At 44.6% G+C, this 27,606-nt stretch overlaps 1 protein-coding gene and 1 pseudogene across 1 annotated transcript in view; one reads left to right on the forward strand and one right to left on the reverse strand.

The window, feature by feature from the left end:
- Nucleotides 1–1,786: 1,786 nt before the first annotated feature.
- LOC115460467 lies at nt 1,787–12,318 on the reverse strand (annotated as a pseudogene).
- Nucleotides 12,319–21,539: 9,221 nt separating this feature from the next.
- The window catches only part of LOC115460476 (vacuolar protein sorting-associated protein 28 homolog), a 39,965-nt gene continuing 33,898 nt past the window's right edge, over nt 21,540–27,606 (forward strand). The window contains exons 1-4 of the mRNA XM_030190240.1: nt 21,540–21,620; nt 21,932–21,969; nt 26,904–26,993; nt 27,499–27,604. Of these exons, the coding sequence (XP_030046100.1) occupies nt 21,540–21,620; nt 21,932–21,969; nt 26,904–26,993; nt 27,499–27,604 (315 nt within the window). The remainder of the gene's footprint in view (nt 21,621–21,931; nt 21,970–26,903; nt 26,994–27,498; nt 27,605–27,606) is intronic.

The raw sequence follows: 27,606 nt of genomic DNA on the forward strand, positions 1-27,606 counted from the left end.
GAAGGTCAGCACTGGTTGGGATGGGAATATCTTTCAGTAGTTCATCCTCCTGGAGTAGTGGCTGTAGATCTTTTATGATTTTTCTAGCTCTGGGTTGTATGTCATTGTCTCAGGCTTTCTTTTCCTTGTACTGTAGCAGATTTTTCCTGGGTGTTTAAGGGAGGACAACATTTTTGAAGATTATTGTGAGGTTGTAGCCTTTGTGTTTTAAGGATTCAGTCAGGATTTTGAGGTGTTTCTCTCTGTCCCCTGGGTCAGAGCCGTTATGGTGGTATCTTGTGCCGTGGCTGTGAATAATAGATTTCTTTGTATGTGAAGGGTGAAACCTGGAGTTGTGGAGGTAACTGCATTTGTCTGTAGGTTTCAGGGCACAGCTGGGGGAACTTCCACGGTCTATGTCCCAGAAACACCAAAGGAAGACCATGACCCTTATTTTATCATCCTCACTTTAATATTCCCTTATCTCTTGTTTGTCTGTCCTAATTAGATTGTAAGCTCTGTCGAGCAGGGACTGTCTCTTAAGTGTACAGTGCTGCGTACATCTAGTAGCACAACAGAAATGATTAGTAGTAGTAGTAATATAGCCATTGCTGACTGAAACTGTGGTGTCCAAAAATGGACTTTTTCTGGGGAGTAGTCCATTTTGAATTTGATTTTAGGATGGTATGTATTGAAAGAATTGTAAAATTGAGTTTCTGCCCCCTCAGTCCAAATTATAAAATGTCATTGATATAGCAGTAGTATTTTAGGGGTTTAGTCTGATATGTATTCAAAAATGTCTCTTCCAGTTCAGCCATAAAGAGGTTAGCATATTGGGTTGAACTGGAAGAGACATTTTTGAATACATATCAGAGCTATTCCAGTGCTTCCTTTCAACTGGAGGCCTAACTCCTGAATACTTATAATACCCATATAGAACTAACTTTGTAACATTACCTGTCCCACATTTCTTTTAAAGCAGGGGTTCTCAATGCAGTTCATGGGATACACCTAGGCTTTTAAGATATCCACAATGAATATACATGAGAAGTTTGCATACACTGGTGATAGGGCATTAAAATATCTCTCATGCACCTGAGTGGCTAGGTGTGTCTTGAAGCCTGGTTTGAGAACCCATGTTCTAAAGTATACATAGTATATTTAAATCTGTCCCCATATGCTGTATGATGAAGACCACTGACCAGTTTAGTATTTATTCTTTGGACCAACTCTATCCATTTATATATTTTTTAAAGGGAAAGATGATGGGATTTGATATACCATCTTTTGGTTATTATAGTCAAAATGGTTTACATATAGGTACTTATTCTGTGCCTGGGACAATGGATGTTTACTTGACTTGCCCAGAGTCACAAGGAGCTGTAAGTGGGAATCAAACCTGGTTCTCAGGCCACTGTAGGCTGCTCCTCCACTGTATGCAAACAGATCTCATACATATTCATTGGGGAAATCCTGAAAACCCAGTTGAGTTGCAGCCCTTGAGGACTGAGGTTTCCCATCCCTGCTTTAAGGGGTTTATTTGTAAGTTGGGGGGAACTGTGTCAAAGGCTTTGTTGACATCAAGGGGGGGGGGGGGAGTAAAAGGACTTTTTTCACTTTGCTGTAGGGCTGCTGCTCTAGGCAAACACCTAGTCTGTCTTGGATTTCCAGTCTAACAAGGTCCACGGCCGAGGAGAGAGCAGCCCTGTGAACATTCCCTAACTCTACTTATAGATCATAATAGAGATGCAGGGTGGTCCTATCCCTCTATTTCTAACCCCATGACCCTGATGTTTCAAAACTGCTGTTATAATAACATAAGTGCTTTTTATTACTGATGTAAAAGGAGTACAAGTTATAATTAAATAAAACAGCAAATGTTACAGAAGACACATTTCATTCATCACTGGTATAGCAGATCTGTTTGTGCCAAATCCTGCCTAGTCCTCACCTCATTCTCATTTTGATAAATAACAAATAATACAAAGCTTGAGCATTAGAACCAAACTTTGTATTCTGGCTGCAAAAATCAGAGACTAAGGTGTCAGTGAAATGTGGCACTTCTGTCACTGCTTATCCATCAAGATTCACATACATGGTGCTGTCTAGCCATAACTCAACACTCCCCCCCCCCCCCCAATTCTCACTGATGCTACCACCTCATTCATACTCTCCCACACAAACATACTTGCCCTGCAACTCACATACCTCATACTCTGCATTCTCCTCCCTTCCCCTTGTTCTTTACACATCAGGTAAATGGTTTCCGACTGACACCTGCCATGACTGCTTTTAATAGGGTTGCTTCCCCTTTAGATAACTGGTCTGCCATCCTCAAATTTAGGTCCCAGCAGAGGTTTACAAATGTTACACTAATAAAAGAGAAAATTTAGTGGGGCTTTTATTGATCTCCATTGTAAAGCCAAACACCCAGGATGATACCCCACATCCGCACTCATGGATTGGCTGAGCGATGCAGCTTGCTTCTAGACCCACAATCAGTCATAACCCTGGGGGCCAATTCCTAGCATCCTATCCAATTGCTTGAGGAACACAGGTGCCACAGTTTCCACTGCCATTACCTTCATCACCATGTCTGTAATGCTAAGTTGGCCACAGTACTAGTGGATTAAAATGGAAGGCAGGAAGGTGCTCTTTATAAAGATGGATGTGGCTGATTTCTACATGGATGGCATTTTCCAGTGAGTGTCAACAAGTTCATGGAGGGAAGCATAGGCCAGGCTGGTCAGTATTCAGGAGTGAAGAAAACGGTTGAAGGCATTGTATGCAGACTCCAGATCAAAAGCATCTGTCGGACCTGTGAATCATCCAGCTCATCTGAGGCAGACATGTTGCTGAGCTTCTGTAACCTGCAATAACAAATCGGAGAGAGAGCAGAGTGAATACAGAATTCAGTTACTGCAACATTTGAGAATCTACACTTATATTTGAATATGATTAATAAGTAGCTGAGGGGAAATCATTTGAAGCTCAACATGTTAAAAACTCAGATTTTGTTATCTGACTATGCTTGGATGATATAAAAACAGATTGCTCATAAACTGTGTAATTTAGAGGTGGCCATGGGGGAAGCCACCGCTTGTCCTAGAATTTGTAGCATGGAATGCTAATTGGGTTTCTGGCAGGTATCTGTGCCCTGGATTGGTCAGTGTTGGAAACCACTGGTCTGACCCAGTATGGCTACTCTTATGTTCTTGATACTGGACTAAGTATGAAATATCAAGTCACCAAATTAACTAGTTTGATTTTTTTCTAAGTTAAAAAAAAAATCTCAATTGTCTTACAAGCTTTAAGACCTTTTAATTTTAGGATGGTGGTACAAAGTCTGATTTTTCCTTATTTTGATTATTTCTACAGTTTGTTGCTGGGTCTTACAAATAATTGCCTTAAAGCTTTGCAATAGGCACAAAATGTGACCGCCGGAGTTCTGGCTGGTGTGCCTAAGTACACTCATTACACCTATTTTAAAAAGTTTCCATTGGTTACTAATTGAGCAAACAGTAATGTTTAGTTTTTAAGGCGCTTCATAAATTGATTTCACCTACTCTTGCGTCTTTATCAGCCTAGCAGAGTTCTTTGGTGGTGTAACCGGGACTTACCAGAGGTACCCTCTTTTCATCTAATTAGAATGGCTGTGCATAGGAGATCTATGTTTAGAGTGATGGGTCCCAAGCTTTGGCATGAGCTACCAGCTTTTGTCATAAGGTTACTCCTTTCTCTCAAGGAGTTCAAGACAGTACTATTGGAAGAAGCTTATCGTAGTGTAGTCTAATGTGTATGAAATCAGTCTGGCCTATTAGCTTAAGAATAAATCTGATCTAGCCCTGGTTATTATAGTTAATATTTTTATATGTAAGTAGGAAATTGGAATGGTTTGTTTTGGAATTTTTGTATTGTTTAATTATTGTGCATGTTTTTTGTAAACCCACCCAGATAGTGTGAGATATATAATTTTTAACAAGACATTATACTAAGGTTCTGTAACTTGCAGTCACAAATCATAGGGGGACAAAAAGACAGACATGCCAGGGTCGTTATGCTCATATTAGCCCTCTCCTCAAGTCACTTCACTGGCTTCCTATCCGTTTCCGCATACAGTTCAAACTCCTCTTATTGACCTATAAGTGCATTCACTCTGCAGCTCCTCAGTACCTCTCCACTCTCATCTCTCCCTACATTCCTCTCCGGGAACTCCGTTCACTGGGTAAATCTCTCTTATCTGCACCCTTCTCCTCCACTGCTAACTCCAGACTCCGTTCCTTTTATCTTGCTACACCATATGCCTGGAATAGACTCCCTGAGCCGGTACGTCAAGCTCCATCTCTGACCGTCTTCAAATCTAAGCTAAAAGCCCACCTTTTTGATGCTGCTTTTAACTCCTAACCCTTGTTCACTGGTTCAGAACCCTTATTTTATCATCCTCACTTTAATATTCCCTTATCTCTTGTTTGTCCTAATTAGATTGTAAGCTCTGTCGAGCAGGGACTGTCTCTTCACGTTCAAGTGTACAGCACTGGGTATGTCTAGTAGCGCTATAGAAATGATAAGTAGTAGTAGTAGTGGACTTCTGCTATACACCAGCCCAAGAGTATGAGACAGAAATACACACTACTATACAACAGCCCTACAGTGTAAGTGACAGACAGACATGTTGCTGAACTTCTGCTCTACACTAGCTCCTGAGTGTGAGAAAGTTACTCAGACAGACAGACACACACACAAGCTGGATATTAATGGTTTACAAAGCAATACTTATTTCTACATTTGTTTACTGTCTGTTTTTAAATATATTTTATGTTTTTATAGTACTTCACATGTTTTTTAGAGAAGCAATTTACACATTTTATGAAGAGACTTGCTAGAGGTGTGTAGGGAAATAATTTCTTTCAATTACTATCTCATTTTGTTTTTTATGTATATCATACATTTCATTATTCAGTAATAACTTGCATTATTTGGTGGACTCTGGTACAAAACAAAAAAGCCCCAGAGAATGAGACAGATGCAGTGTGGAACTTGTTTCCTTACACCTTTCCTCTCCTTTCTGTACAACAAAGTGATCGCCAGCAGTGACACCACTCACCACAAGTTGACCTTCTCTCTACCCTCAAAGTCTGGAGGCAGATGGCTCATCCGTTCATGGTCTCCATCAGCTCTCGCAGATCTGGTTGGATCTGTGAACGAAGACCCAACAAACCACAATGGCAGCAGCGAATGCCCGTTCATCACATGAATGTATATAGACCACAGTGGCATTGTATAGCAATTCAGATCCAGTCCCCTGACACTTGGAGACTAAAGAGTTGACTGGGACAGAAATCTAACCTGTCCCCTACCACAAGTAATCGCCATCCCTACCCCTGGCCCACCTAGCCCCGCCTACCACCGCACAGTCAGCTTGTTCCCCTCCCCCCCCTACACAATTCCAAAGAAAGCCAGATTCTGAAAGCAATGAAAATGTACTTTTTAAAAATTTTGTATTTAACAGAGTACAAAATTTAAAAAGATGTACATTTTCAAAAAAGCAAACATTCATGAGCAGCATATCGCCTTAACCTCTTCCCCATATGCTCTATTTCCCCCTTTCCCCCTCGCCAATCTTTTTCCAGCCCCCCTCCTGCACCCACATTCCATCCACCCCCCTCCCTCCCATGAGTCCATCCATTCATCCACCTCCCCTCCCCTCCAGCACTGAGTCTGGGTGCCCTCTCCAACCATACCTCAATGCACCCTGGTGGATCTAATGGCCTCTTAGGGGTAGAAAAGATCCCCATTCTTTCCTGCTGGAGCTGATCCAATTGTTACCCCGCCGCTTCTTTAAAATGGCTGCCAAGACTTCAAGCAGTGACCTTGCAAGACTTCCGTGGAAGTCTCAGCGGCCATTTTGATGAAGCGATGGTAGCAGGCAGGAAAGAGGGGGGATCTTTCTTGCCCCGAAGAGGCCACTAGACCAGCAGGGTACATTGAGATATGTTCAGGGAGGGCAGGCCTACACTTCCGCTGGAACCCCACACACCCCGGTCCATCTCTGTGGAATCCCCGCTAACCCCATTCCCGGGCAGCTCGCTATTGGAGACCACCATACAGCAGGTTTGTGAATCTTGCATTGCTCTGTTAAATAGAGAATATATAGCACTAGGGGGAGCAAGTGCTCCTCACAGATACTACTAAAGGGAAAACACATTTCCTTTTCTCACATTCTCAGACTCTGCTTTTATCTGAACCCTTCTAATTTTCTTTGGCCTAATGCGCAGCTCCTGCCTCTGCTTTTCACTGCCAGGGTAAGGGCTTTAACTCAAGCCTTTTCAGTGCTAGTTCAAGGCAAGTTATATACAGGAACAGTAGGTATTTTCCTGCCCCCAGAGGGCTTATAATCTAATTTTCTACCAGAGGGTTAAGTGATTTGCCCAAGATCACAAGGAACCACCATGGCATTTCAACCCTGGATTCCCTGATTCTCAGCCCACTGCTCTAACCACCAGGCTCTTACTTCCGTCTCTAGGATGAAGTAGCTTAACTTATACCACAGAAAATAAAGGTATTCTGTATTACAAAACTGTTAGTTAAATTAATGAGTCCAGTAGTTAGGTTAAATGGTGCTGTGCTACCATGTACACAAGTATGGATTATGGGACAATTCTCCAACTGGGCTCCTCTATTTAGGCACCCTGAGAATGAGGTAGGAGGGTATTTTATAAGGGAACCTGGGTGTCCAGATTCCATGATAAAACACTGATGTAACCCAACATTTAGGTGCCCACAGCTGAGTGCCACGTCCAACTGTAAGTTACATGTGTAACTGGGAGCCCCTTGCAGAAATTCTCACTGTAAGTGAATCGGGTATTTGCAGAATAGAACTCATGCGAGTAAGTGTACATGGACATGTGTAAATGCTAGTATTTTACACAATTATGCATGTAAAGGCGGATGCCCAGATTCTAGAATTACCTTTCATATCTTCAACAGGATAAGCAGATTTGGCAACCAGATAGACTTATTTCTGCTTGTGTTTACGGATGTACATTTACCTGTTCCTTGATAAAAGTGCTGCTTATGGTGGTCCATTCGATGAAAACATCAAAACAGAATGGATTTAAGGGCTTTGTACTTTAGGGCTCTGGGTATGGCTCTTAAGAGTGCATGGGTTCTGGCATCAGGTAGTTTGAAAGGTATTCCACAGACCATGCAGAGCCTGGCAATCCTGGTGGATAATCCTCTTCAACTTCCTCTCTGTGAGAGTTGACAATGCAGCTGTCGTGTGAAAGATCCTCCCTTTGGAGCTGAGAACACTGCAGTGTTGCAGCGGAATTGTGCAGCATATCTCAAACTATGTCACTAGCATTGGTGGACACTTTTCACAAAGGTAAAGCTTTTACTACAGGCAACACAGCAAGAGGAAAAGCTGCAGGTCAAGGATGAGGAGCTACTGAAAGTTAGTTATTCCTATGATCTGCTGAACAGCTTCCAGGAAACTAAAGTCTTTGGTGTTGGGGGGTAGAATAATGCAAAGGCTGAGGTTGTTCCAGCTTCTATTACTCACTTAGGAACTCACTGAAGCACAGTTTGACCAGAAGTACCTAAACATTTCCACACAATGGAAGAAATCTTTGTTACTTTTATAATCCCATGCCTCTTTTCTACCTTGTATTTTATTTATATGTATAACCCACATATCCTTAAAACTACTCTATAAAAGATGCAGCCACTTGTTATTATGGCCACAGCTCCTGTTTTTGTACATCTCATCTTGTAGTATCTTCACTGTTTTGACATCAATTAGCACAACAGCTCTTTGATTACCAAACTCAAGATGTGGGGACATTAGTTCTAAGACCTAGGGCACTAGCCAAAATTGTTTTTAAGAGCCAGGGAAAACCTTCCCACCCTGGCTCCACTTTACCTTGTATAACTTTTCTCTTTTGCATTTTATTCTATTTTAGTACTTTTCCCCTATATTTAGTATTATTTTACCGATTCTTATAATCAGGGTTGTAGAGTCAGAGTTGATAAAAATGTACCAACTCAAACTTCAGCTTCAAAATAAAAACTTACTATATGTAATATATATATGCATTTATATATAATATATACATTATATTTACCAATACTTTAGATTGAGAACAAAAAATGTAAAGCTTAATATCGGTAGGAGTCAGAGTTGGACAATAGAAAAATAGAGTTGGAGTAAAAGGTTTGGTGTAGCAACTCCACAGCCCTGTTTATAATGTCATTTGACTTCAATATATTTTCTTTTTAACTTTTTGCCTTCTCTTTCTCCCCCCTGGCAGTGGTGACAGCAATAGTCTTCCCGTGCAGCCCAGACCAATGATAGCGTCTCTCAGTAACAGAAGCAAATTTTCATTCAGGTCTGCCATTCTAGATAACAGCACATGCACCTCCTCCTGGGCTAGTCACACTGCAGTACAAGCAGCTCTTCACTGGAGCCCACCAGAGTGGAAGCGGTTCTTCTGGCCAGGACTTGAAAAGCAGAGGATCCAATTCCTTTTCTGTGCAAATGCAGTGGCAGACTTCCTTTTTAAGGCATGGGCCTGAGTACAGCAGATGCAGATCCTCCTTAGCCTGGGCCAGTGCGTATGCAAAATTGTACATGTTTAATAATAATGGGAGTGATAGTAAAAAGAAATCTGTCTTGCCATATACGTGACACAGACTGTAGAAGTCTGCCAAGCACTGGAGTTCCTCACAGCCAGAGTCGCTCTCTAAGCCCATTCAACACATCAATATGCATGCAGTCATTTACGATTTTTTAATTTTATATACCATCCTCTTTCTAATTAGAGGATCCTCTGTGTTCATCCCATTCCTTTTTCAATTCCATCACTGTTTTTATCTCCACTACCTCCCTCAGGAGGGCATTCCCGGCATCCACCACCCGCTCTGTGAAAAAGTACTTCCTGACGATACTCCCAAGTCTACCACCTCACAACCTTAATTCATGTCCTCTAGTTTTACCATTTCCCCGTCTCTAGAAAAGATCTGTTTGTATATTAACACCTTGCAAGTATTTAAGCATCTGCATCATAACTCCCAAGTCCTTCCTTCCTCTAGGGTATACACAGTCAGGTCTTCCAGTCTGTTCTCCTAGGTCTTTTGGCACAACCCCCCATACCATTTTCATCTGAACTGCTTCAAGTCTTTTTATGTCCTTAGCAAGACACGGCCTCCAAAAAACACAATACTCCAGGTGGGACCTCACCAACAACTTGTACAGGGGCATCAACACCTCCTTTCTTCTGCTGGTTTATACCTCTCTCTATGCAGTCTAGCATTCTTCTGACTATGACCACCGCCTTGTCACACTATTTTGTCACCTTCAGTCACTATCACCCCAAGATCCCTGACTGTACATATCAGCCTCTCACCTCCTAGGACACACAGCTCCTTAGAATTTCTACTCCCCATGTGCATCATCACTCTACCCTTCTTTGCTTTAAACTTTAACTGCCAAATATTAGACTATTATTCTAATTTTTGCAGATCACTTCATTTCACAAAATCATGGCATTTGCTCAGACAGCATGCTACGCTCCAGGCTTGGCTTCTGGTAACATGAGATACTGTCCTCAAAAACCGACAGCCATGAATCAGGACAACCATCCAATCAATCCTCAAGTTTAACTCATGATGCAATTTATAGATTTTTCCCATCTACTGGATTAATCCGTTCATTAAGCAAATAAAAAAAGGAGAAGATTCCAAAATACCTTTGTTCAATTATTTAGCACCAGGAGAGAATACAGCAACAATCGAAACTGAAACAAGATCTTTCTCTTAACTAGAACCATGTTTTGGTAGCACTACATGAAATATGGTTAGACACGTAAAGGAATGTCTTAGGAGTCTTTCTGACCTCATCCATGGCACGAATCTCCAGACGTAGCTTGTCCATCACTGTGATAAAGAGCTGAAAGAAAGCAAATGAGTCAACACGGATGCCTCACTACACCATGCAGCCCGCAGTACAAAAAAACTTTACAGAAAGGCATTTTACAGTGTTTGGACCTGGCACGCACACTGATACTTATAGCACTCCTAGACTTACACAGCGCAGTACATGTTATATGCAGTACTTTCTCTGTCCCTGGTAGGCTCACAATCTAAGGTGTGTTTTAGTTTTTTTGGTACCTGGAGTAATGGAGGGTTAAGTGACTTGTCTAGGGTCACAAGGAGCTGAAGTGGGAATCAACCCAGTTCCCCAGGATGTCAGCTCACTGCACTAACCATTAAACTACTCCTCCACTCCATGTCAATAAGGGCTAAATCCTCAGCAGCCAATCACACAGCAGGTAATAAGAGTAATTTTCAAAAGCTATTTGCTGGTCTAAATGTTCTTTGAATCTACCCACCCTATATGCAAGGACAAGTCCATATGCTGGACCGTAATGCATGCACTTGGACCTTCAACTTAATGGAGGCATTCCTGGAGACAGGTTCAGGACAATGGCTGCTACAACATATGTTTTGCATTTTCAAAACCATGCACTTTCTTTTAGCTGTAAAAAGTACCCTCAGAAAACAGGTGCAATCTCTGCAGAACGTTTTGATGTGGGGTGTTTTAAAAGATTTTAAATAACTAAAATAAAATAAAGGGAAAGCATATACATACTTTCCCTTTGTACCTGCAGACTTCATATCTGCCCATACAGTTTTGAAAGTTACCCTCAATATGCATGCATTGTGTCCTTTCATTCACCTGTATGCCAGGGGCGTTGCCAGATCTTGATTTTTGGGGAGGCCAAACATTTCCTCCCAGTTCTACCCCCCTCCACCAATGCTGCCCCACCAAATCATACCTTTGTTGGCGGGGATGCTCAAGCCCTACCAGCTGAAGGGATTCTTAACGGAGCCTCCGTTCGTGCTGTTTGAGCAACATGAAAATCAGCAGGGTGCTCTGCCCTCTGACACTTCCATGCATATTCAGTTTAATGCTTGAAATGAGCATGCACAGAAATGCCAGCATCAGTGGCTGGAGCACCCCATCGACTTCCTGCTGCTCAGGCACCAGACAGGAGCTTGGGCAGAGAATCTCTTTGGCTGGTGGGGCTTGAGCATCCTCGCCAGCCAGGCATCTGGTGTCACAATTCTGGAAGAGGCCTGAGCCAAAAAAAAAAGGGGGGGGGGCAGACCCCCCTCTCCCCCGGTGGCTATACCCCTGCTGTGTGTGAGCCATATTACTTATCCCAAGGATGACTTCCAGGTAAACACGTCACTGACAGCCAAGGATGCTCATGTTAATGGCCACTTACAGAGACAATGTCTGCGATGCAGCGGTTGAGGTTCCCCTTGTCGTCCTTGATGGTGATGGCCGATCCTCCTTAATCCTCTCCATGGCTAATGGGCAGTCCAGCTGTAGGGAGACATGAACCACAGGCAAGTTGGAGAGATTTCATGTATGAATGTTACTCCTATCTGAGCTCGGATCATGAGGAGAAAGCAAATCTATGTTTTAAACCCTTGGGGACAGCAAAATACCTACTAACAGAATGTAGATCACCTTGAACTTAATTTCCCAATATTCAGATTTTAATATTTAATTACTCACCTTTTGAAAAGGTACACAATATTTTCCCACTCCAATATATTAACCAGAAAATGTGGCAGAATAATCCTTTTCATCTATAATGGGAAAAGCTTGTATGCTTTTTAACTTAGGAGATGTGAAATGATACTTGTAGCCAGTGCAGATCTTTCCATAATGGAGACAAGTGTCACCTTTGCTGCAAAAACTATCTACTTCATCTTGTCCTTTAGATAGCTGCACTTCCTATCTTAATCCTCGCTGACAAGTAATTGAGTGGCTTACTTCTTTTATTAATAAGTTGTTAAATATTGAGCAGTACTCTACAGTTTTAGGTAGTATCGGAGGTCTAGATTTAAGTGAACCAGCTAGCTTTCACCCCACTGCAAGTGTACCTGTGTTGGCAAAGCTGTCAGAAGGAATAGTGGATAAACAATGAACAGATTACCTTTGGGACAATAACTGCTTGCATTATACACCACTACTCGCCAGGCTGACTGAACTACCAAAGTTCTGGGATTTATACTTGATTCACAGCTTACTCTGCAAACTCAGATATATTATACTTAAAAAGAAAAAAAAAATAAAGTATTTTTCAAACTTCACCAGTTACGGTCAATATGTTGCTTTTTTGAAGGTCCTTTCTCTCTTTTGGTTCAAGCCCTGGTTCTCTCTCTCAGATTGACATTACAAACCTTGCAGAATGTAGCAGCAAAATGATCTTTCATTGTCATAAATTTGATAATTTTTGCAAGAATGGAATTCACATTGGCTTGCATTATCTATAAGTTTTGGAGGACTTTGGTCCAGAATGTTCAATTCATTTTTGAAACCAATTCTACAATGTCACGTTCGAACTTTGTCCCTACCTTACTTTTCCCTTCTGTGAAAAAGTATGTTTTAAAAAAGTACTTGAAGGTTCTGTTAGTTATCAGGCAGTGGCAATTTGAAACGCCTTACCTAGGAAGTTAAGACTTTTGAAGCCTAATCTAATTTTCTGACACTCCTTAAAGACCTTTTTATTTAGCATATTTTAAAAATCATTTATTTTTAGCCTCTTATAGATTGTTTGTATCCTGCATGTAACCTTTTGGTAATCTGCTGTGGGGACCCTAGATTAGATTTTCAATTTCCATAAACATTTACGTTATCACCTGACCCACCAAGAATAACTCAATAGTCAACAATTTATTAGGGTTATTATTATTTAATTTGGATTTAGGATTAATCCATAGACTCCGAACAGAAGAGGATAATGGAATAGTAACAATGCCCAACATTGCATTTATAAGTGGTCTCTTAATTCTGCACCTTCCAATCCAAGGAATTTTATTCTTTTTCATCTAATGCTTGATCTTTACAAAGCATTTTTAAACAACTGTATAAGCTTCTTCTATCCTATTTAGGATCAGAGATTGCAAAACCCAAGCATCAAGTCACAAATAAACCTAAAATTTGGCACATGAAAGCTGCCTTAGTTTGAAACCGGACTCCAGTCGGAATGGCACTACGCACCGGGAAAAAGGAGAAAGAGAAGAGTAAAGTGCCTACCCCGGAGTTCAAAAACCCGCCAATGCAGTGCGGACCCCCGGCGAAAGACCCCCCCCCCCCGCGTGAAAGAGCCCCCCCCGGGTGCATGCCGCTGGGGGGGGTGCCGCAGCGGGCGCCTGCTGCGAGTTTACTAACTTTGCTTGTTTGCTGCAGCTCCCTCTGCCCCGGAACAGGAAGTAACCTGTTCCGTGGCAGAGGGAGCTGCAGCGAACGAGAGAAGTTAGCAAACTCTCGCAGCAGGCGCGCGCCGCGGCACCCCCCAGCGGCGTGCACCCGGGGTGGACCGCCCCCACCGCACCCCTTGGTACGCCACTGTACTTGTGACATGTGGATTGGCCACTGTTTGAAACAAGATACTGTGCCATTGATCTGACCCAGTATGGCTATTTGTATGTTCTTAAACATTTAGGGCTCCTTTTACAAAGCCATGCTAGTGATTCTGGCACAACAAATGTGACGAAGCTTATTCAATTCATATGGGCTTCATCACATTTGTCATGCGGGAATCACTAGCGCGGTTTTGTAAAAGGAACCCTTAATATTACAATACATTTTCTGTTAACAATTAACTTCCAAAATTTCTCCACCTAATACCATTGTTACCTAAGCAGTGATATTCAAAACATTTTAGCCAGATACCTTTGGAGTTAACTATCTAAGACATTAGTAGCTCAGTACTGTAAATGGATAACTTTTAACTGGAATAATTGGAGATATGGCAGGTTTCAACTTAAGTCAGTTAGTGGTAATATTCAACTGCTTTCTAATGACAAAGAAAAAAGTTACCTGCAGGTATTATAACAGACCTAAGATATCCAGATAACGATTTCCAAATATCTTAAACTTGTTATATTCTGTAGCACTGACTTAGGTTAATTTTCTAAATATCCACTTAATCCAAATCATAGTTACCTGATGCTAGGGTCCATCTAGGGGGTCAGCACTCAAGAAAAAGATCTAGGTGTTGTAACCGGACTGATCGGCAAGTAAATCAGGAGGCCGAGACGCTGACTTCCAAAGCAAGGTAACTTTTATTAGCTAGCTGTCACAGTACTAAGTTCAGACTCAGGATACTGCGCCCCGAGCGTCACCTGACACTCATTCTTATACAAATTAGTGACCATGCGCATAACACATATCATACATCACACATACACATGCGCAGTGCATGCACATGCGCAATACATTAGTAGTTCTGTAGTTCTCACAGAGAAAGATACGTTAGTTTCATAGAAAATGTTACTTTGCAAGAAATGTAACTGATTGCAGTGTTTCAGCACATTCACATAATACAGCCTCTGTGTATGGATCACGAGACTGCACTGACAGAACCAGCTGTCTCCCTTACAAGCCCTAATTGCTAACTGCTACAATTTGTTATCTAGCTGCTGGTTAACAAATAGATGTTACTAGTAAAAAGTTCAGGCTACACAGTTTTAGGTTAGGCTCATCATAGAAAATCTGAGGTTTTGGTAAAACGCAAATAGTGCAAGTAAATAGTGCAAGTTTTGCCCCCTACAATCCCCCCTTTGATACTTTATCAATTGTCCAAGTGAAAAGTATCACAACAAAGGCTGGAAAGTTCGAAAGAGGTGGTGCAAATGGAGAGAAGGTCAAGAAGTGGTGGCCCTACGACTCCTTTCTTGGCCGTTGAGTTCTTCACCGGGGTTGAGACGAAAGGCCCCTATTGGACGCTCCCCCCTTTGTAGCCGGTCTTTGCCAGGAAAGGTGTGGATGGCCCAGAGGGCAAGTGGTGTACAACATCTGGAAGAATACAAAAGAGGGGAGGTTAGTATTGGAGACTCGAGGTATAGTGGAGTGCTGCTGAAGTTAGGGGTCATTGTCATAGGAATCAGGATCCACATCCACTGATGGCAAGGAAGAATACATCTGTAGAGACATAATTTGCAGAGCTGCGCACTGGTCAGCAATACGTTCCATAGCCCTGTGAGCAAAAGACAAAAGACATGGCAGTAAACATGGTAAAAAAACAAGGCCACCAAACAGACAGACCCCGAAAAAGATGAACTTCTTCCACCAAGTGCCCCCAAATAGAGAATCCCACCAACTATCACCCAGCATAGAGGTCCACTTCTGGACAGGGACATGTGCAAGCTTCCTAATGTCAGTAGCTATATTCATTACCGCAGCTCCAGTATCATCAATTTTCAAGCAACAATTGGAAGTATTCCACTTCCCACAGACCCTGCCTTCTTCCGCAAGAAGGTAATCCAATGCCAACCGATTCTGATAGATGGCAGTGCGCATTTGGGTTTGTTGCTTTGCAATAAGTTCTAGAGCTTCAGCAGTATGATTGGTAATGATTTCTACTACAGCCTGCAACCAGATGATACGATTCAACATATAAATAGGAGTGCGATACCCCCAAGACCCATCTTGGGCCCACGTTGCGGGTCCGTATGTTTCTATGATCCGCTCTGGAGGCCACTCATCAGATCCCCACTTCTGTTCCCCCCCTATGGGGAAGGATCTGCGGGAATGATGAGTTAAATCATCATACAATGGTGTGCCTAAATCTGCAGCCGCAGAGTGAGGCAACAAGAAGAAACCAGGATAAATTAACCCAATAGTACAAGATCCTGACCAGGTACCCGGCAAGTGGGCATATGCAGTGTATCCACAGATCCAGAATAACCCATCGGGCGCTTGCCAATGTCGAGCACCCCGGAGACCTGGGTTATTCCAGTGGCCTCTCAACTGAGAGACTCCCTGAAAGGGGTTAGGTCCAGTACAATTAAACAGTTGGATAGTACCAGTAAAATTATAAGGAGAACATAATTTGTTGGCTACAGAACTGGGATACCATGTGACAGCGGCCGGCCAGTATTGCACCTGAGTGCCATTAACAGTAAGGATGGAGATACAGGGGGTATCTCCCACAGGACTAGTGAAATTGCCATCAGGATATCGGGAAATACATTCATGGCCTATCACCAGTGAGCTAAGAGTCCATTGGCCGGTACGCTGTGTATAGGAGGGGCGCTTAGTCCAATTCCAAGCTGCTAGCTGTTCCGGGGTCATTGGGGAACCTCGCCAGGGCCAGGATTCTCCCATCAAGGCTCCCCCACAAATCCAACAGTTGGTAACATTAAGAGCCCGTCCGATGCGGGAAGTCAGATCAATAAATAAATTCTTCCCTTGCTTAAAAACATCATCAAAATCAGAAGTAAGGTGTACAACAGATTCATATAAAGCAGTACTATGGTTAGTCCCCGTAGTAAGGGGTGGGGGTTTGACAGGTTGGGTAATTCGTGCGATAGCTTTCCGCACTAATAATTCCTGTACCATATCCTGTTTCCCTCCCCCGTCAGACAGGCCCCACTGTCCAGCATAGGTGGCACAAACTATCGGTCTACCTTTGGGACAGGTGTGACATGCCCCTGAACACACTGAGCCAAACCGGTATGCATGGGGCTTGAAGTTACCTATCCAATATTTCTTGTTGTCCTCTATGCAGGTAGTGGGTGGGGCTAACCAACAGTCTTTGTGAACAGAAGTGTGGGTGATAAACATAATACCCCCTTTATGTGGTCCACTCCGAACCGGGGCAGTACAACTCTGACATGTCTGGGAGTGGACTGCTGAAGGGCAGGGGCAGCTACAGAGAAAGACCCCCCAGATCAGATACCGGATGACTATCATTTGATGGCAGGGAAGGATAGAGAAAAATTATGAGAACGCTCCGTATTTCAGAGGCAGCCTATGCGCTGGCTGCTGTATGAACCTATGTGTGGAGCTCAGTTATTGACTCCTTGCACTTGCTCACATTAAACATCATCTTCCATTTAGCCTCCCAGTCTCGTAAGGTCCTTCTGTAATTTTTCACAATCCTGTCGTGAGTTAACGACTTTGAATAACTTTGTGTCATCAGCAAATTTAATAACCTCGCTAGTTACTCCCAAATCATTTATAAATATGTTAAAAAGCAGCGGTCCTAGCACAGACCCCTGAGGAACCCCAGAGTAAAGTATATCATAGACAAGGTAAAACACCAGAAATATTAAGGAAAAAGAGGCTGTTTAGAGTCTTGTCTCCAAAGAGTTTCATTCCAAGAGGCAGGAATACACTGTCCAAAATCTTCTACTGCTATTTTCATAAATATTTGTATATCTTTCCGTTTCACCACAATTCCAGGATAAGTTGGTAAAGGTGTCACAGTCATTTAAAAGAATTTCAGAAAGTTAAAGAGGTGCTTAAAATGAGGTTCTCAATGACATTACAGGTATACTCTTTATCTAAATCTTTAATTGTCAACCTTCCTTTTAGAGAGCTGGGGAACATTACAGAGAAATAACAATGAGTAATTGCCTCCCATTTCACATTAATCTACCTATGTGCACAAGTACACATACAGTTTTGTAAATATATGCATGCATTAATGTGGAGTCTCTACTTCTAACGTTCCTGTAAATGATAACTTCATTCTTAAAGCTGCTGTCACCAAGGCACCTCTCCTCCAGGAAAAAAAAAAAACCAAGAAACGATAGTTTGAAAGCGAGTCAGTCAGAAGTGCTGCCAAAACCTGAGCTGAGCAACTTCTCCTACAAGGCCCTCCCTTTAGGGAATCTGCAAATCAAAGGCAGCTCAGGAAGCCCTTTTCAGAGAGGAACAGAGATCCTTATTGATACAGCTTCTGTCTGCAGCACTCTGCCTTGCCAGGCTTTCAAGAAGAGATGGGATTAGTCTGGTGGAAGAAAAAAATGGCAATATCCAACTCGCCGGTCTTTTGTTCTCTAGCTGACCTATAGATTTTCTCTTCACTGTAACGTCCCCCATCTTTCTTCACAAGTGCATTTGTCATTGCTTACTAAGGCGCTCAGTTAGTACTACAGACTTCCTGGTCAGCTTCACACCCACCCTAAGATTACTTGTAGACTCCAAGCATACATTAACTTTTGTTACAGAACAGGACATGGATAATCGCCAAGATAGCAGGGCTGCCAAGAGTGGGGGGGGGGGGGGGGCAAAATTCCCCGAGCCCGGGACTCCAAGGAGGGCCCGGCGGCGGGATTTCTCGCCCTCTCCTGCTCCCAGGCCGCCGGTGCCGCAGTCCCTAGTCTCCACCTACCTTCCCACAGCTCCCTTCTGTCTGCCATTCGACCCCTTCCATTAAAAAAAAAAAAATCTTGAAATCGGCAGCGCAGTGCCTTCTGTGTCACATAGTAAATGATCCTATATAATAATTTGCACATCCGTCTGGAAGCCTGGGTTCGTAACACACTTCCCATTGGTCCACCCTGGTGATAACGTCACAGGGCGGACCAACGGGAAGTGAGAGGGCCGAAGAGCTAAAAAAAAAAAAAAAAGGCTGTAGCAAGGCCTCCCCCCCCCCCCCCCCCCCGCGAACAAACGTCGGCCAAGCGCTGTCCCCACCGATCCCTTCATTCCCATTTCCTCCCCCGCAGCCAACTCCGTCAGCCACAAAATGCCAAACTTTCCCTTAAGAAGCGCCATGTCGACAGATTTCAGGGGACAAAAAAAAAAAGAGTTCCCAGCCACCCCCCCCCCCCTCCTCCTGGAACTACTTCACCGGGCTAAGAAGTCTGCTGAAAGAGTGGGGGGAAAGGAGAAAAGAAGCTCGAGATGCCGTGACTCTTCAGGAACACTGAAAGCAAGAGACGAGACACACTTTACCTTTCCGGAGGACGCTCTCGGTCCTGGGGCTCTTTTCACATGCGCAGTTGCAGCGCAGGCAACAGTCCATTAGTGAACATGCGGAGGCCTGATGCCAGCGTCACATATCCCTCCGCCGGATGAGGCGTCCGCTGCTGCGGCAGTAAGCTATTCCCAGAACAAGGAGGCGGGCATAGCGCAGTGGCAACTGAAACATCATGACGCACGTCAGCGAACAGGTAGGTTTAAAAAGTGTGGTTTCTTTTACCACGGCAGGGCGGCCCTGGAACTCGAAGGGGAGGGGCCAGCCCTGGGGGGGGGAAGGAGGAGAGCCCTGGAGGGAGGGAAAACTCTGAAGACAACCTTGCTAGCGCCCGTTTCATTTCACACAGAAACGGACCTCTTTTACTAGTGGCAGATAAAGACCTGTACGGTCCATGCAGTCTGCCCAACAAGATAAACTCATTTTACATGGTATGTGATACTTTATATGTATACCCGAGATTGATTTGTCCTTGCCTTTCTCAGGGCACAGACCGTAGAAGTCTGCCCAGTACTGATCTTGTACTAAGTTCTGAAGCTAACATCGAAGCCCCTTAAAATTTACACTCCAGCCCATCCCTATCTATTTAGTCACGATCAGGGTGTAGACCATAGAAGTCTGCCCAGCTCCCGTTTTGTTTCCAATTACCGGCGTTGCCACTCAATCTCCGCTAAGATTCCGTGGAACCATTCCTTCTAAACAGGATTCCTTGTGTTTATCCCACGCATTTTTGAATTCCATTACCATTTTCATCTCCACCACCTCCTGTGGGAGGGCATTCCACATATCCACCACCCTCTAAGTGAAAAAATACTTCCTGACATTAGTCCTGAGTCTGCCCCCCCATTCAACCTCAATTTATGTCCTGTCCTCCTCTGATGTAACTTCCTATTTCCGCAAGGGCGAGACACAGTGAAGGAAGGCCCGCCCGCACGCGGTGATCTGCTGCTTTCACACAGAAGGTGTTGCGCTGCCAATTTCGAGAAAATGCCGGGGCAGGGGGGCTGGGTGGCAGACAGAAGGGAGCTGAGGGAAGGTAGATGGAGACTGTGGAGTGCGGCGCCGGCGGCCTGGGAGCAGGAGAGGGAGGCGAAAGCAGTAGCGATTCGGGGGAGGCAGAGATGGGGGGGGGGGGGGGGAGGCAGAGATTGAGGGCACAGTCTCTTGGAAGCCCTGCAAGATAGTATCCCCCGATTATGGAGATCTCGCTGTATCTGGAACCAGTGCTACAGAACTGAATCCACATAAAGCTGCAGAAACTGCAGCTCAGCCTCAGGCCGGGTTTTCTCCCTTTAGTCCACACAGTCGGGAAAAACAGAAAACTCAAACTAGACACACACGGGAACGCGCGCGAGACAGAACAAAAGAAATATTTCTCGAATCTAGTACCAGGAAGAAGAATGCTTCGGATTAGAGCACAAGGACTTTTCTCTCCCTCTCGCTTTACTTTTGTACCTTTTCTACTTCGTCTTCTAGTTCTTTTCCTCTTCGCTTTTCATTTCCTGGTAGCTACTAGCTTGATGAATGATGACATCAAAGCACGAAGGTGACGTAACATCCGGCGAAGGGTCGGCCTCCTTCCCGGCTTCTGCTGATTGGTTCTTGCTGGCGTTGGCACCAGGTTTGTTGCTTTCCTGGCTGGCTGGCACGGAAGCGGCGACGGCGTAGTCTCTGAGTCGGCGACGGACGGGACAGGAGAAGGGTGAGAGAGGATCGTGAGACTGTGAGGGCTGGAAGGAGGTGTGCTTGAGGGGGCGCGAGACCAGTGTCACAGGGTAGACTGTGGGTAAATGGCATTTAATGTCAGCAAGTGCAAAGTGATGCATGTGGGAAAGAATAACCCGAACCACTACAGCTACTAGATACAAAGGTTCCACATTACGAAATCACCACCCAGGAAAAGGATCAATGTTGTCCAGTGGCTGCTTGCTAAGAAAGCAAACAGAATGTTAGGTATTATTAGGAAAGAAATGGAAAACAAAAATGAGAATGCTATAATACCTTTGTACTGCTCCATGGTGTGACAGCACCTCGAATACTGTGTACAATTCTGGTCCATCTCATGTCAAAAAAGGTATAGTGGAATTAGAAAAGATACAAAGAAGGGCGATGAAAATGATAAAGGGGATGGGGTGACTTCCCTATGAGGAAAGGCTAAAACGGTTAGGGCTCTTCAGCTTGGAGATGGCTGAGGGGAGATATGATAGAGGTTTATAAAATACTGAGTGGAGTGGAACAGGTAGATGTGAATCACTTGTTTACTCTTTCCAAAAATACTAGGACTAGGGGCACCAATGAAGCTACTAAGTAGTAAATGTAAAACAAATCTGAGAAAACTAATTCACTCAAGCTTATCTGATTTTCTTTTCTATGTTTTATTTCTATTTATTACCATTAAAGTGGATTACTGTGCTACCACTTCACTTAAGGTAACATAGTATAAGGTGCAATTACATTCTGGAATTCATTGCCAGAGAGTGTCGTAAATGCAGTTAGCTTAGCAGGGTTTAAAAAGGTGTAGTTAAGTTCTTAAAAGGAAAGTCCATAAGCCACTATTATGATGGACTTGGAAAAATCCACTGCTTATTCCTGAGACAAGCAGCATAAAATCTATCCTACTCTCTTCGGATCTTACCAGATACTTGGACCTGTATTGGCCACTGTTGGAAACAGGATGCTGGGCTTGATGGACCTTTGGTCTATCCCAGTATGGCACTGCTTATGCTCTTATGTTCTTAGATACAGGCAAGGGGGCACAAAGGGTATAGGGGCATGTTAGGGTTCCTGAGACTGAAGGCTGAAGGTGATTGCAAGGCCCGGGATAGAGAAATGCAAGGGAGTGTGGGACTAGGGGTATGGGAAGATGTGAGGGTGCGCAAGGGTGGAGCTGTGCATGAGGAGACACAAGGCCTGGGATAGAGGTGTATGTGAATGAGTGGTGGGATGTGATAGTAGGAGTGAGGATTGGGTTCTTTGTGTGATGAGCCAGAGCCCCCCCCCCCCCCCCCCCCCCCCCCCCCGTTGTCCCTGCATCTTCAGCTGGACTGTGACACTCAGCAGGGGTTTCTTTTCTAGTGAAATGCAGACTGAATTTGCATCTCCTGCAAGCAGCAAGCCCACAGAGAGGTGCAGCCAGCTTAAAGTCCTGCTGAAAAACTGGGAAGCAGCTTTCCTGCTGCAGCACAAGAGGAAACCCAACAAGGTAAGGTGGCAGATGGCACTTACAGTGGGGGAAATAAGTATTTGATCCCTTGCTGATTTTGTAAGTTTGCCCACTGACAAAGACATGAGCAGCCCATAATTGAAGGGTAGGTTATTGGTAACAGTGAGAGATAGCACATCACAAATTAAATCCGGAAAATCACATTGTGGAAAGTATATGAATTTATTTGCATTCTGCAGAGGGAAATAAGTATTTAATCCCTCTGGCAAACAAGACCTAATACTTGGTGGCAAAACCCTTGTTGGCAAGCACAGCGGTCAGACGTCTTCTGTAGTTGATGATGAGGTTTGCACACATGTCAGGAGGAATTTTGGTCCACTCCTCTTTGCAGATCATCTCTAAATCATTAAGAGTTCTGGGCTGTCGCTTGGCAACTCGCAGCTTCAGCTCCCTCCATAAGTTTTCAATGGGATTAAGGTCTGGTGACTGGCTAGGCCACTCCATGACCCTAATGTGCTTCTTCCTGAGCCACTCCTTTGTTGCCTTGGCTGTATGTTTTGGGTCATTGTCGTGCTGGAAGACCCAGCCACGACCCATTTTTAAGGCCCTGGCGGAGGGAAGGAGGTTGTCACTCAGAATTGTACGGTACATGGCCCCATCCATTCTCCCATTGATGCGGTGAAGTAGTCCTGTGCCCTTAGCAGAGAAACACCCCCAAAACATAACATTTCCACCTCCATGCTTGACAGTGGGGACGGTGTTCTTTGGGTCATAGGCAGCATTTCTCTTCCTCCAAACACGGCGAGTTGAGTTCATGCCAAAGAGCTCAATTTTTGTCTCATCTGACCACAGCACCTTCTCCCAATCACTCTCGGCATCATCCAGGTGTTCACTGGCAAACTTCAGACGGGCCGTCACATGTGCCTTCCGGAGCAGGGGGACCTTGCGGGCACTGCAGGATTGCAATCCGTTATGTCGTAATGTGTTACCAATGGTTTTCGTGGTGACAGTGGTCCCAGCTGCCTTGAGATCATTGACAAGTTCCCCCCTTGTAGTTGTAGGCTGATTTCTAACCTTCCTCATGATCAAGGATACCCCACGAGGTGAGATTTTGCGTGGAGCCCCAGATCTTTGTCGATTGACAGTCATTTTGTACTTCTTCCATTTTCTTACTATGGCACCAACAGTTGTCTCCTTCTCGCCCAGCGTCTTACTGATGGTTTTGTAGCCCATTCCAGCCTTGTGCAGGTGTATGATCTTGTCCCTGACATCCTTAGACAGCTCCTTGCTCTTGGCCATTTTGTAGAGGTTAGAGTCTGACTGATTCACTGAGTCTGTGGACAGGTGTCTTTCATACAGGTGACCATTGCCGACAGCTGTCTGTCATGCAGGTAACGAGTTGATTTGGAGCATCTACCTGGTCTGTAGGGGCCAGATCTCTTACTGGTTGGTGGGGGATCAAATACTTATTTCCCTCTGCAGAATGCAAATAAATTCATATACTTTCCACAATGTGATTTTCCGGATTTAATTTGTGATGTGCTATCTCTCACTGTTACCAATAACCTACCCTTCAATTATGGGCTGCTCATGTCTTTGTCAGTGGGCAAACTTACAAAATCAGCAAGGGATCAAATACTTATTTCCCCCACTGTAAGTGGAAAAGAGAGAGAAGAGCTGTCTTCTGTCTCCCTTCCACGAATCACGAGAAACCAGAAATCCTGTGGTCTGGCCGTCAGCCTGCACCTCCCATGGACCTCATCTCTTCTATCCCTGCCCCCTTAGACCTGATAAACACCAAGAGGCTGATTAGTACAAATTGCCTCCCAAGCCATAGTGAAGGTGCTGTGACCAGTTCTGAGTATAGTGAATAAGCTGGGAGTCAGCATGCATTTTCCACTTAATCTGTGCTTCCATGTTTTTCTTTCTTCCTCTACTAGTATCTCTTGCCCAGTATTTACCTACCTCCTGGAACTTGGTAGTTCTGGTGACTTGGTGGGAGAGGGTGAATACTTTTAGGCCATCTCTGGTATTAGGGATCGGTGGGAGGCAGGGATCTGCGATACAGTGACCAGCAATAATAACAGCAGACCACCAAGCAAACTCAAAAGCAGCAGTAGAAGTATAAAAGCTTTAATGCACAAATAAAACTGCCCGATGTGGCCATGTTTCACCTACAAGGCTGTGTCAGGGCAACTGCAGACCAGACACAAAACAGTTAGTATCAAAGTGAGGTGATTAAATTTGCAGATTACACAAAACTATCGAAGGTTGTTGAAACACATGGACTGTGAAAAATTGCAGGAAGACTGGACATCCAAATGGCAGATGAAGTTTAATGTGGACAAATCGAAAGTGATGCACATTAAGCTCTGGAACTCTTTGCTGGAAGATGTAGTAACTACAGTTAGCGTATCTGGGTTTAAAAAAGGTTTGGACAAATTCATGGAGGAAAGTTCATAATCTACTATTGAGACAGACATTGGGAAGCTACTGTCCAAACCTTTAGTAGCATGGAATGTTGCTACTATTTGGGTTTCTGCCAGGTACTTGTGACCTGGATTGGCCACTGCTGGAAGCAGGACACTAGGCTACATGGACCACTGGTCTGACCCAGTATGGCTATTTTTATGTTCTTATGTAAAGTAATAAGCTATCAATAATAAACAATAGAACAATCCGATATAATAATTCTCACCACCAACGTTCTGAGTGACTACCTGTGTCTGTGGCTCCTGGAGTTGCTGAGCTAGACTCCGTAGCCAGGCTGACGTCACTCACACCTGATTCCCAGGCAGGGGGAAGAGTAGGGAAACCGTGTTTCCCTACTCCTCCCCCTGCCTGGGAATCACTCACACCTGATTCCCAGGCAGGGGGAAGAGTAGGGAAATCAGCTGTGAGTGCGCCGCTCCCTGCCACTTGCTCCGAGCAAGTGACAGGGAGCGGTGCATGAAAAATCGAGACGTGCGGCACCGTAAACAGCCATCAGACAACTCCCCCCTCGGTGCATCACCCAAGCCCCCCCCCCCCCCCGGCGCATCAAACCCCCTCGCCACCCACAGCTGCCACTGGTAACGCTGTCTGGCCGCTGCTGCTTCTGTTGAGCAGCAGCGGCCGCTACAAAAAGAAAAAAAAGCAATACATGTTTTTAAACATCAAGTGCGGCACCGCAGACAGCCATCAGGCATTGGCTGTCGGCTCTGCAGCCGCTCCTCCTCTCGCCTCCACGCCACTGCCCCTGGAGTAAGACCCCGGAGGAGCGCAGCGACGTGAGAGGCGAGAGGAGGAGCGGCTGCACAGCCGTCAGCCAATGCCTGATGGCTGTCTGTGGTGCCGTGCTTGATGTTTAAAAACATTTATGGCTTTTTTTTCTTTTTGTAGCGGCCGCTGCTGCTCAACAGGAGAAGCAGCAGCAGCCAGACAGCGTTACCAGTGGCAGCTGCGGGTGGCGAGGGGGGTTTGATGCGCAGGGGAGGGGAGGGTTGCTGGACATGGGTGGCTGGAGGGGGCATGGGGAGAGGAGGGTCGCTGGACATGGATGGCTGGGGGGGCAGGGGAGAGGGGGGTGGGGAGGGGGTCCTGAGGCCAGAGGGGTGGGGAGGGGAGGGGAGGGGGGCCCTGCGAGAGGGGGGGTGGGGGACCTGCAAGAGGGGGGGAACACACACACTGTCTCACATACACTCTCTCTGACACACTCTCTGTCTATCACACTCTAGATCCGTCTCTCTCACACACACACACACTCTGTCTCTCATTCTCTCTCTGACACACACACTCCATCTCTCACACACACTCTCTCAAACATACACACTCCAAGGAAAACCTTGCTAGCGCCCATTTCATTTCTGTCAGAAACGGGCCTTTTTTACTAGTAAATAATAATGATGAAAATCATAAAGATACAATTCAAATGAAAACATAAATAGAAGCCATGCAGATTAAGTTATAAAAGTAATAAACAGAGTGCTACAAAACAAACAGAATGCGTGAGCAGCTTAGGTTGAAGTCACTAGTTGTGTCCGCATTCCACCTGCAATTGTGAATTCAGTGGCAACTACATTCAGTGTGCCTTATTCAATGTACATCAAGGAAGAGTGACTTATATCAGAGGAATATTACAGTAAATGATGGGACATACCTAGGGAGCGATAAAGCAAAACTTGCATCCCTCTTGAATCACAAAAGATCAAATCTAAAAAGCCATAGAACTAAATCACAAAAAGGCAAATCTTTAAACAAAGTCTTAAAAGTACTTTAAGTACAAAACTAATAACTTGGATCCAAGATGGCATCTAGAGAAGCTTGTGTGTTCTGAGCTCCTGAGAAAATCTGAAGCAGCCAAACGCTAAGGAGATTTCCCCATATGATATGATGGGGAAACAAAAAGGGAAAGCTAGGGGTCTTACCTCCTCAACCCCGGCAACGATCCCTCCTACGCGCCAAGCAACTTTAGAAAACTTTGGGGTGAGAGCACTTGGGGAACAAAGGCTTGCCTCGATGGGTTCCACATCATCAGACGCGGATCATAGCATAGAGGGAGTGTCACTGAGCCCTCCCTCTTGCACAGCTCCCCCGCGACCCGGGAGAGATTTGGCGCCGATGGAGTTACAGCGAGTGGAGTTGATTGATGAGCCAGTGCTTGCTGTGAGAGGAGGACCTCGCAACGCCCCAACCCCGACCGGATTGACAGCGGAGGGGATACCGGGAGTGCTGTTCTCCTCTTCTTCTGCTCGGGGTTTACCTTCCAGTGGGAACAGAGGTTTGTTGAGACCAGCTGTGGTGGCGATGGAGTCATTGTGGGACACTATACAAGGATTGAACTCCACTCTCACATCTATTTCAAACTATTGACCTTGCCTGCTGTATGTTTATGTAGATTGTTGTAAGCCACATTGGGCCTACCCTTGGGTGGGAAATTGTGGGATATAAGTGCTGTAAATAAATAAGTTAATTAATTCTGTTCCTCTTTGTAGATTTGATAATATGGCTGAACTTTTTGCTGTGGTGAAGACCTTGCAGGCTTTGGAAAAAGCTTATATCAAAGACTGTGTTTCTCCAAGCGAGTAAGTGATGTATGTCCTTACAGAGCTATTGTAAGATATTTAGGGGGTATAGTTATCAACATGGGCCAGTGTTAAGATGTGCTATTTTAGCACAGGTCCCATTGTATGCAGTGAGACCTAGTTACTAATAACTGGAGTTAACAGTAAAACAACAGATTGATAACTGCGTCACTTAGAAGGCAGTAGGTGCCCAATTTCCAGGACAAGAACCATATCCAGTTCCCAAGGGGAGGGATTGTCCTGGTCAGGAACAGTATTCAGCCCCTCTCTCCCCCAGAAAAGCGATTCCATGAAATAAGAGGGTGATTCCCAAGGCCAGGAATAGATTTGTCCTGAGGATGAAGGCTTAAAACGTATTCTTGCCAATGATATAAGTGCAGTGCATTGGTATCCTGGAGAGAGTACAGCAAAGGGATGCTGACATTCTGAAGAAATCATTTTTTGCTGTAATCACAGGGATGAGGCTATGTGTGTTTTACTTTGTAATTCTGTTCTGGTACTGCAGGTACACAGCCGCCTGCTCCCGATTACTGGTGCAATATAAAGCTGCCTTCAAACAGGTGCAGGGTGCGGAGGTGGGATCTATTGATGACTTCTGCAGGAAATACAGGGT

The sequence above is a fragment of the Microcaecilia unicolor genome, chromosome 1 (genome assembly GCF_901765095.1).
Source record: "Microcaecilia unicolor chromosome 1, aMicUni1.1, whole genome shotgun sequence".
NCBI lineage: Eukaryota > Metazoa > Chordata > Amphibia > Gymnophiona > Siphonopidae > Microcaecilia > Microcaecilia unicolor.